The 11,358-nt window shown below is 41.1% G+C and overlaps 1 protein-coding gene across 1 annotated transcript in view; it reads right to left on the reverse strand.

Moving 5' to 3' along the window:
• NXF3 (nuclear RNA export factor 3) overlaps positions 1-5,551 on the reverse strand; it is a 49,285-nt gene extending 43,734 nt beyond the window's left edge. Inside the window, 2 exon segments of the mRNA XM_063084747.1 lie at positions 2,356-2,421; positions 5,524-5,551. Of these exon segments, the coding sequence (XP_062940817.1) occupies positions 2,356-2,421; positions 5,524-5,551 (94 nt within the window).
• Between the last annotated feature and the right edge of the window lie 5,807 nt (positions 5,552-11,358).

An 11,358-nucleotide genomic window follows, 5' to 3' on the forward strand; every position in this document is an offset into this window, starting at 1 on the left:
CATAGGAGAAGCAGTATTTAAAGAGATCTTGGCTTAGAAGTTTCCAAAAGTAACAAGACATCAAGTCAGTATAAAAATATTAATGGGAGAAAAAGTACATTCTATGGAACAATATTCCTAAACAAAATACAAACATTTCATAAGGATGTTAATGTAACAAAAACTGGGCAAAAATGTGATCCAAAACCTCAAACCAAAGGAAATTTTTTTTTTAAACCGGTAAGGGGATCATAACCTCTGGCTCAGTGTTGTCTGCACCACGCTCAGCCAGTGAGTGCACCAGCCATCCCCATATGGGATCCGAACCCACGGCCTAGGTACTATCAGCACCGCACTCTCCTGAGTGAGCCACGGGGCCTGCCCAAACCAAAGGAAATTTTAAAGTTTCTTTCTCAGGTAGAGAAAAGTGATCCCAGATATAGGAAAGTAAAACAAATGACCTTTGTGAATACAAAGGCAAATTTAAGTGAGTATTGACTAAATAACACAATGATAATTTCTTCTGGGGGTTTTAATGTGTACAGAATTAAAATGCATGACAATAATTTGGGAGGGAGTAAATGGAGTCAAAGTGTTCCAAGGTCCCTGCATTGTCTGAAGAGCTGTAAAAGAGCTAATTTACATTAGGATGTGATAAGGCAAAGAGACACATTGTAATCTTAAGGGTTAATGCTATAAGAATGCCAAAGTAAAATCAGGCAAAAATTTCAAGATAAAGGAGAAAAAAGAAACTTAAAACAGGCAAAAATATATATAAATATACAGTAATATGATCTATTTAGACCAAATTATATCTATATTTTCCTTAAAAGTAATCAGACTAAATATTTCAAATTGAAAGGAACATAGTATCAGACTAGGTTAAAAAAAAGATTCCATCACATTCTCCTTAAAAGAGACGCATGTAAAATTTAATGTTATAAAAAATTTGAAAATAAAAAATGGCAAAATATATACCACTTACACACTAACCAACTGAAAGCTTGTATAACCATATTAGTGAGAGAAAATGTCTAACTTAAAGAAAAAATTAGATAAAAAAGGGAGATTTCATAATGATAAGTTTCAATTCAAAGAGGTATTAGGAAAATTATTCTAAATTTGTATGCATGTCTTAGCATAGAGCCAAAATGAATAAAACAAAAATTGCCCTAAGTAAACGGAGAAATGGACAAATCCGCAGTCACTGTGGGAAATTTTAACACACCTCCCTGAGTAACAGATAAAACTAGCAGGCAAACACTCAGCTGCATAGGGAAGATTTAAACAACATGAGTAACAAATTTACTTTATTGATCTATAACACTGCACATAAAAATTGCACATCGAACACTCCAGAATAGGTCATATGCTGAGCCATAAAGCAAGCCTTGAGAAACTTCAGTGGGGTTAATCTACCCCGAATGAATTCAAGAGTACTGAATTCATTCAGTACCCCCTCCCCCACCCTTCCCCCACCACTAGTATGAATCCAAAGAATGTTAATTTCAACCAGCCCCTGCCTCAATTGACTCTCCCGTACCTCAAACCCTGGACCTGAGAAGACCACATGACTCAGACAGGTCTTTCCCTTTAATCAGGGGAAAAATATCACCTCAGCCATCTCACAGGAAGGGACATTTTCCATTGGAACCATGCTGGGTATTTCAGGGCCCATCTGGCTCTCATCCTCTGGAGAGTAGAAAACAGTCAGCCTGGGCTCTCACTACCCCCCATTTAAAGGGCAGTCAGCTGGGTGTCCTATAGTTTATACTGGGGTGGGAGAGGGGGTCCAGAATCCCCTCTGCCCCATGAGGACCTGAGACCTCAGTGTCATAATTACTAATTCACCCATGGTGTGTCCTGAAGGCAGTGACTATCACCAGTGTCTTCACAAGATCCTTGTGAGAAGAACCTGTATGCTCTGGAGTTGGAAGTTCGGAAAATATTGAGGAAGGCTGCTGAGGAAGGCAAGAGCAGGCACCTAACCACTTTGTCAGGGCCACACAAACTTGATGGAGTCCTTACAGGAAGTTATATCCCCAAGGGCAAAGAGAAGAGAGCCCTGGGGGCCAGAGGAGACCAACTTCCTGTTCTTACTGCCCCCTAAGTTTGCTACCAGCCTAACACCCAGGAAGCTGTTTCCAACTGAGCCACCCCTGCAGAGGTGGTTAGCTACAATCAGGAGGCCTTGAATCTACGTACTTGCTGCTACAAACACAAGGAACTCTGTGAGCCAACCTCTGTGTCAGCTACATTACACTGTGTTCCTTCATTCTGCAAACTCAGAGAACTCTGAGTGCGTTCTGTAGGCCAAGCTCTGCTCTGTATTTTTTTAATGTAGTTCTCACAAGAAGACTCTTATCTCAGAATCACCAACTTTCTGAGGTTGTATAAGCTTCATGATGTGCAGGAGATTGTCTGGAGTCATCCAGATGCTACCTGAAAAAACAGAGAGTGGAACTGAGAACCATGGAATAGGGGGAGCAGTGACCCCTTCATGCGCAGCTTTGTTAAAGTGGGGTTTTCATTAGTTAGGGCAAAGTAACAGAATGTTCTGCGAATAGTCACATGGCCAGAATTAACTTTAGCCAATCCCAGAAAATTAATATAAAAAAATAGACATGGAAGATATAAAGGAAACAGCAAACAAAGTTTAGTGGGTCATTGCAATGAGAGTAGAAAAAAAAAATCAAGTCATTTTCTTAAAAAAAAAAAAAAAAAAGAAGTAGTCAATGTAGATAGATGTTTCCAGTTAGTGGTTAAATCCAGAAATGTAGCTCTGAAAGTCAGGCCAGAGGGCTTTGCAAAAGGGAGGGAAGAAAGGAGAGATTTGTGCTCCAGTGCATCAGCCAGAAGTTTATGGAATTGTCCACCTTTTGTCCACAGTCCCTTCCTCGGTCTCTATGCCCTGAAAGGAGAAGTCCAGCTTCTAAGTGAGCTGAAGAGAAATCTGCATATGAAAATATGTGAATATTTGGGGTGAAGGAAGTGTGAGGCAGAAAAGCACACACCTATGCAGATAAACTGTCAAGTCAGGAGTTAAAATTTTTGGTTTTTGATAAAACTGTATCAAATGAACATTTTTATAAAATGGTAAATGATATATGGTTTGAATGTTTGTGTCCCTCCAAAATTTATGCTGAAACTTAAACTCAATGCAGCAATATTAAGAAGTGGGGCCTTTATGAGGTGATTAGGCCATGAAGGTTTTGCCCTCATGGATGGAATTGGTACCCTTATAAAAGGGCTTGAGAAAGCAAGTTCATCTCTTTTTGCCCCTTCTACGATGTGAAAACACAGCAAGAAGCACTATCTATGAAGCAGAGATCAAGTCTCCATAAGACGCCAATATGCTGGCACTTTGATCTTGTACTTCCCAGCCTCCTGATGGTGAAAAATAAATTTCTGTTATTTGTAAATTACTCATTCTAAGGCATTTTGTTATAGCGGCCCAAGCAAACTAAGACAGTAAGTGTATGTGAACATTTTTGTCAATTGGTTATTAGATACTTTTAATTATTTCTCTCAACAAATTTGTCTTATTATAAAATATTAAACACTAAAAATGTATATACGTAGAAAATAAAATCATTACACATCTTCCATTTATAAGATCCTATTGAGACAGGAGGTATTTGGTTTCCATGGGCATTGGTTTCAGGACACACCTCTGGGTTTCAAGCCACTCCCCAAGGTCTTAAGCCCCTCTTCTAGGTCCTCCTCTAGAAGAGAGTTACTGTTGCTTGTTGAACCTATTTTTGGTACCAGCGTGGGGAGATTGAGATCACAAGGGGCAGACTTATGCAAATCTAGTTGCTGAGCATGCTCTACAATTTATACAGGCTTATATGACCCCAGTGACCAAGCATGCTCGGTGGAAGACAGTTTTAATGACCTTCCACTGGAAGTGCTAAAGAGCACAGAATATTCTTGAGTATGTCTGGCGCATGTGACAGGATTTGACCAATAAACATGCCCTAAAAAGAGACCAACTGAACATGTTCAAGACTATGTCACAAAACTGAAAACCACTCCCTTAGTTGAATATTTATTAGATAGCATGAATATGTATTAGATAGCAAAACTATAAAGTCAAATCCGAATCGATGGTGGGGCTGTTGCCCACTCTCTCTGAGGCCAGTTCACTCTAGAGCCAGCCTGCCCTTTGTCTGTAAATGTGTATTTCTTACTTTTGTATTAAACTTGCTGTGGGCCCTGCTCAGTCTTGGGAGGTAGGCTGAACTTTCTCTGCGAAATCTGTATCTCTTATTCTTTACATTAAACCTGTTCTCACTTTCTACTGTAACTCTGCTTTTGATTTCTTTCTTGTGGCAGAGTTGAGAATCTGGTAAGAGGATGGGGTGGGTTGATGTCAGCCATTGGGCCTCCCCAGATTCTCTACTCCGGTATCACTGTCACCATGACCCACAAATATCCAAGATATTCAGTGTAAATAGGTGGGTACACATTTTCCAGATGTGTATCTTTTTAGGTAATATGTATGCCTACCTTAAAGTATTTATGTGTATATAATATATATCCTAACATTCTTTTTCACACAGTGTTGCCAACATGAAAAACTGCAAGGTAGTGAATTTTCACACTGGATTTCCCAAGGGATGAACTGGAGCATAAGATATTTCTTTCCTATTATATCTGGCTAGAATCTTGGATTAGCTCTCCACTCTCCTCTTCCCCTGGCTAATGCCTCCTTACCTTAATGTTTTAATTATCATTAGCCAACCAGTAACTCTATCAGCTTCACCACTTCCAGATAAACTTTTTCATTTGAAAGGGGTCCAATGAGTGTAATCTCAAAATTTCTCATGGTCATGGCTTCACACATAACTGAAGACTCTAGAGCTTTCAAATATTTTATCTAATGATTTGCCCCAGTACCTACTTTTAAGGAGGGATGCCTGGGACACAGTTCTGATCAGCAATAGAATCACAGAATTGTTACATAGAAAACAAATGGGCATGCACTTCAGAGAAGACTGAAGAAGATTGAGCTTGATGTCTCTGCCTCTAAAAGATTCCATGAGAGTATTGAAAAGATAATCTCTTCTTTTTAGCTGACACAATTTGGCACAACAGAGTCTATATGAATCATCTACAGGTAGAATTGCAGGTTTGATAGTTTTGAACAACATACTTCATGGAATACTCTTTTAACTATACTTCCAAAACATTTAAATATATTTTTAAAAGAGGAACAAGTTAAAGAAGAGAGCAAAAATCTCCATCAACCACTAATTAGATATCATCATAATTTACATTCTCATTAACTGTGCATAGTATGACAAAGTCTTATCATTTAGTCTACATAATAACATAATCTGTTTGGCATAACTGCAAAAACAACATGGTATTTTCCTCTTTACAGAAGAGGAAACAGAGCCTCACATTTCAGTCATGACTGAGGCCAGAGCTCCTGTGTGGCCTTTTCTGACTTTTGACTTCAACAAATCCTGACAAGGACCTTATGTGGGAGGGAATCCTCACTCCCTATATGGAGAACTGGGGATCTGGGGAGCTTACCTGTCTCACACTGCCTGCCACACATCATGTTCCTAGTCATTGCAGAGCCCAGACTGGAGCTCGAGTCTTTCTGACACCAAAGCCTTTACTCTTCCTCCTGCTTCACCAAGCCTTGCTTTAATTATTGGATATACTTTTATGAGCTTTGTTTCTGACCATAATAAGAATTCCCACTTACTTTAGACAGCATGGAAAACACATACAGGGATGAAGGGGAAAATTCAAATTACTGGCAACCCCACAACCCATTGACAAACACAAATTAACTTTTTGAGTTTCCTTTCTGACCACTGAAAACTATTTTAAAACTAGTTTCAACTTTTGAGGCAACTCTTTATCTACATTTCTATAGTTTTCAATCATATTACATGAATATTGCTTTTAACAGAGAAGGAAAGCTATGTATCATTTGTCATTGAAAATGAATTGACTATTTCAAAAACGTCATTGGCAAAATCTGGCAGAGATATTTGTTTCTCGAAAATAATTTGTTTTTATGAAATTAAAAAGTTTCATTTTAAAGCACTACATTTGAAAACTTCATAACAATATATTGCTTATGAGTAATGCAAACTATAAATTTGAGGCCAAAATTAGGATGCCTTCATTCATGCTTGTGGAAATTTTGAAAAAAATCCTTGAATCTCACTAATTTGGTGATGCACCAAGACCCAGTTTAACTACCATCCATTACTTTCTCAAAGCAAATACCACTAGGGGCAAAGCAATCCTTGTCCTCCCATGGAGGCAATCCATATGTAGGAGTTAGGAAAATAAGGGTTTTGGCAGAAGGCATGACTACAAGGTAATACTTTAAAATGCAGAGGTGAATGTCCACAGTGGAAGGGAAACTGACTTTTTTATTATTTCTTTTAATTAAAAAACATCTTCAAAAGAAGAGGAGAGTCTGCCTTTTGCTCTCTCTGCTTCCACCCCTTGGTCACTGTTACCACTACCAGATGGACTTTGGACTTCCCAGTCTCAGAAACTGTAAGCAATAAATTTCATTTTCTTTATAAAAAAAAGTCTTTTTATTGAAACATAATTGATTGTACATATCTGTGGGGTACAGTGTTGAATATTAATACCTGTGTGCAATACGTGATGCTCAAATCAGGATAATTAGTATATTAACATTACACAATATATTCATTTTGTGTGGCCCTTTACCAATTTCTTGCTAACGCCCTCTCCCCTTTCCCTCCTCTGGTGGCCTCAGCTCCATTCTCTCCTTTTGAGAGTTCAAAGAATTATTGTGATTGCTGTATCTTTCTTTCATTTTTTATTTATTTGTTTAGGAAAACTGACTTCCTACTGGTGAAAGTATGCTGTACTCATACTTTAGAATATTGAGCACTAAGCTAAGCATGAGAAGAAAAGGGTTGCAAATTTCATTCATGGCAAGTTTTCTCCTGTAGAAATCCCAGGTGTGTCTGATAGTGCACTGTATGAGCATAAACAGCCATACCTTACTCACCCAAGTAAGTAATACCTGGCTTTACATATCCTCATCCTTAAGTGCCTGTCACAGTCTACAATCTGCCTGTTGGCCCACTTCCTTTCATAAAAACTGTCTCCATGGGTGAGTTGAATCCCTCCCCCTGTGCTGGCCCCATCTGTAAAGGAGGATAGCTCCAAATCTCACTGTTCAGGAAAGTGCACAGGGGGGTGAGGCAGAGCTGGGTCTGAGTCCTGGTTTCATTACTTTCAAGCCCAGTGGTTGCCATGTTTTCTCACCATGCATGCAGATAAGCAACAATATGTAGGGCTTTTTAGTCTGTACAACTGGTCTGGTCCTCCTCGTTGTCTCCATCTACACCTGGCTTTGTCTAGTCCAGCACTCTCTGTCTGTCCTGTTGAGAATACTCATGAGCGCTCAAGTTTGCCTTCCCCAGCACCCAACCATTCTCCATCATGAAGTGGCCTGGCACTGACAGCTGGGTTGAGTTGTTCTGCTGTGGAACACAGACCATCTCACAGAATATTGACATCAGACAAAGTCATTCTGTGAGTATGATGAAGTGTGACAAAAAGCAAGACGACCACGCAAACCACAAAAATGACCAAACATCCCCTTCTCCTGGCTTATATGAGTGACTGCTGCTTCGTTAGCAAGTACAGTTTTAACCTTACTGCATTCTCTTCTTCCAGATAAAGTCCATTAAGACACCCAATTATAGAATTGCTCTCACTTCATGACAGCACCCAATCTGGAGCAATGCCCCACTTCCTTGAATTCTTTCTAAAATCACCTGACACAAGTTTAAATCCTGTAAGTCATCCCTGATACTCTTTTTGAGACACCCCATTGTTCTCCATGATGTGCATTCTTCCTCACTGCAATGAATAAAAGCCCAACTTTGGCTACACGAGGGTCCTGAATTGGTTGGCCACAACAGGGTAACAATGCAGGGTTCCTAAGCCCTGTCACTCCTTGTCTCCACAACATCTGCATTCCATGCTGATCTGTGAAGAACAGAGTTCACGGCAGATGTCCGTAACAGATGTGCGTATACTAACTGTGGTAAGGTATGGAGCGTGGAGTGGAAGAGCTGATTTGGAAGGAAGAAAACAAATGGCAGCCACGGCCAGGAAGATCCAGCCTCAGCTGCTCTCTTCATTTTCCGGAGCCCTGGCACACTCTGCTTAGGAACAGTGTGGAAGGGAGGCTGGGACTGTGGAATTCACATGGGCTTAGCTCTGAGAAAAGGCACTATTGCCAGTCTGCCACTTCCCATCCTGCCCATCATCTAGGAAAGCATCAAGTTCACAGACACCTCTAATGAGGTGCCCATCTTACAGGTTGCTGGTGGGGGTGGGTGGTGGAACCCACACCATGCCCCATCACAGCCCAGGAACCTCTGTGGGAAAGGAACCCCAGAAACAGCGACAGGACCTATGGGGGGAGTGACCTTGATGATGCCATTTTCCACCCCTCACCTCATCTCCAAGTGACTTGTGTGCCTTCCTTCAGAATACCTCTGGCTCTTGGGGTGGTTAGGGAAAAGCTAGTAAAGGGCCACAAAAAAATGGTTACATTGTATAATGATAAAATTTTAAAAATTGAATTAAAAATAATTTTAAAAATATACTGCTGGCTCCTGTGTATTAATGCTTACTCCCAACACTTAGTCCGAGAATTTGTTTCTGAACTGGTACCTTAACCCCTAGGATCCCTGCCTGTAGCTCCCACCCCCAGCCCTAGCACATAACTGCTGTTTCTTTTTGTAAATAAGGATTCCATTCATCCTATTTTACTGCTCATAAGGCTTAAATAGCATCATTACCTTAATAACCATATGTAGTGGATTGAATTATGTCCCTCCAGAACTCCCTGAAGCTTGAATTTTGTCCCTCAAGTTTTATGTATTAGAAACTTGGCCCCCACTGTAATTGTTAAGAAGGTAGGAAATCCTATTATGGTAATTGAAAGGTAGAGCCTTGAAGAGGTGAGTGGATTGTAGGACCATGCAGTAGTGAATGGATTAACAATGGTGGTCAGGGGTGTGGTTCTGAGGGTGTTAAAAGAAGAGGAGAGTCTGCCTTTTGCTCTCTCTGCTTCCACCATCTTGCAATGAGAGACCCCTGGGTCACTATTGACACCACCAGATGGACTTTGGACTTCCCAGACTCAGAAACTGTAAGCAATAAATTTCATTTTCTTTATAAATCACCCAGTTCAGTGTACTTTGTTATAAGCAACAAAAACGGACTAATACACCATAGAATTGCCCTCTGTGTACTGCCCCTTGTGATCCCACCCTTTAGGCTAGAGAAAGCCAGTGGTTGGATGTTGTTGTGGATTGAATGTACCCCCCAAACTCATGGAAGCTTAAATTGTGTCCCCCAAAGTTCCAAGTATTGGGAACTTGACCCCCACTGTAACTTGGGATCCACTGGAGGGTGGGAAATCCTATTATGGTAATTGAAAGGTGGAGCCTCGAAGAGGTGACTAGATTCTCAGAACCATGCCATAGTGAATGGATTGCTAATGGTGGTCACAGTCGTGGTTCTGAGGGCTTTAAAAGGAGACCACATGTCTCTCTCTCTCTCTCTCTCTCTCTCTCTCTCTCTTTCTCTCTCCCCCCCTGCCATTTTCTGCCATGTGAGACCCCTACATTGCTGTAATGCCACCACCAAGAAGACCCTCACCAGATATGTTCTGACTTTGGACTTCCCAGACTCTGAAACTGTAAGCAATAAATTTCCCTTTCTTGCAAATCACCCAGTTCCAAGTATTTTGTTATAAACAACAGAAACAGACTAATACAGATGTGAACTCTCCACCACCTCAGTGGCCATATCCAAGGGCAGAAACCTCAAACCTAGAGCAGGTAATGTTAGAGACTGTCCCCCACTCCCATTAGAATTAAAGTGGTGGGAAGTGGCAGCTGGCTGTTCTTAGCGTCCTAACCTGCATCTAAGAAACGTGGTGATATAATGGTTCCACTTACTGGAAGCTCCTGTAATATCACAAAGTAGCAAATAAATAATAATTCTACAATCAGTTCTTGATCTGGATGGCCTCAGACCCTGGAGTGTGCAGTAAGTTATCTCAGAGCCCTATCTGCTCACTGGGAGGCACCCTCTTCATTCCAGTCAGGCTGGACTCCCTGTCTCCTCCCCCTACACAGCACCCATAATTCCTGCCCATGATGCCAGGTCCAGCTCCTCTTACAGGAGTCTCTGATGACTCCTTGAGGCCTCCCTCCTCTTTTTATATATTAAGGTGGTTCTACAGATGTCGCCATAAATTTCACAAGGTCCTGGACCTTGTGCAATGATTACTGTGACCCCTTCCTCCCCTGGGTCACTGGAGGTTGAAGAGTGATGGATATTCAGTGAACACCTGTGTGTTACTGCAGGTCAAGGCAGAAGGAATTCACCCTGGATGGCTCAGGCACTGGGGTTCAGGAATAGCTTCTAACTCTCCCTCCAGTGTCTCTCCCTGCAGACCCACAGTCACCTCTTCCTGGAGCTCCAGGAAGGTCCAGATCCCCAGGTTATGTGTATGACTGATGTGAACATAGAGGGCCCCAACAGGACAGGAAAAGCACAATTACTCACTGGAAAGGAAGGAGGACTTTTTTCTACCCAAACTCCATTATAGTGCACAGTATAGAGATGGCACTCAATTTCCTACATAATATAGATGAGTGTGTGTGATTCCGACTTCTTATATTCTCAAATACTCACTAAACTATAATAATGCTATTGAGGTTAAGAAACAGCATCCCTGTAAAAGACAGGAGCAGTTGGGATGAGAAGGAAGCAAGCACTGGTGGTGTTGTGAATGATGCACCGAATACCATGTGGTGGTTTATCTCTTTCTTTCTTTTTTTTTTTTTGGTGGCTGGCCAGTAAACGAATCCAAACCCTCGACCTTGGTGTTAGAACACCACACCCTAACCAACTGAGCTAACCAGCCAGCCCAATGTTGTGATTTTTACAAAGGTTTTCACATGAACTTCTCAGAAAGATCCCTTGAAGTACAGGTCAGGATTTCCTTTTACACGGAAGGAAAGTGAGGCTCAGGAAGGTTAAACAGATTTTTTCAGTTTCACACAGCTGCTAAGAGACAGGGCCAGGACTGTTCTTACAGTTTGCCTGATTCCAGGGCCCACGTTTGGAAGAAGAAACAACCTCACCTTTAGACGCATGATTTGGGCAAGGAGAACTGACATGTGCCACTGGTGAGTGCACTGTTGCTCTAGAGAGCAATATGGCAACAATCTAGTAAATATCTAGTTAGGCCAAAAGTGATCCTACATTATGATATAGCATTACACTCTTGGTAGACAACCTGGAAAATATCTGCCATAATAGCACAAGTAA

Source organism: Cynocephalus volans, chromosome X (assembly GCF_027409185.1).
Source record: "Cynocephalus volans isolate mCynVol1 chromosome X, mCynVol1.pri, whole genome shotgun sequence".
Lineage (NCBI taxonomy): Eukaryota > Metazoa > Chordata > Mammalia > Dermoptera > Cynocephalidae > Cynocephalus > Cynocephalus volans.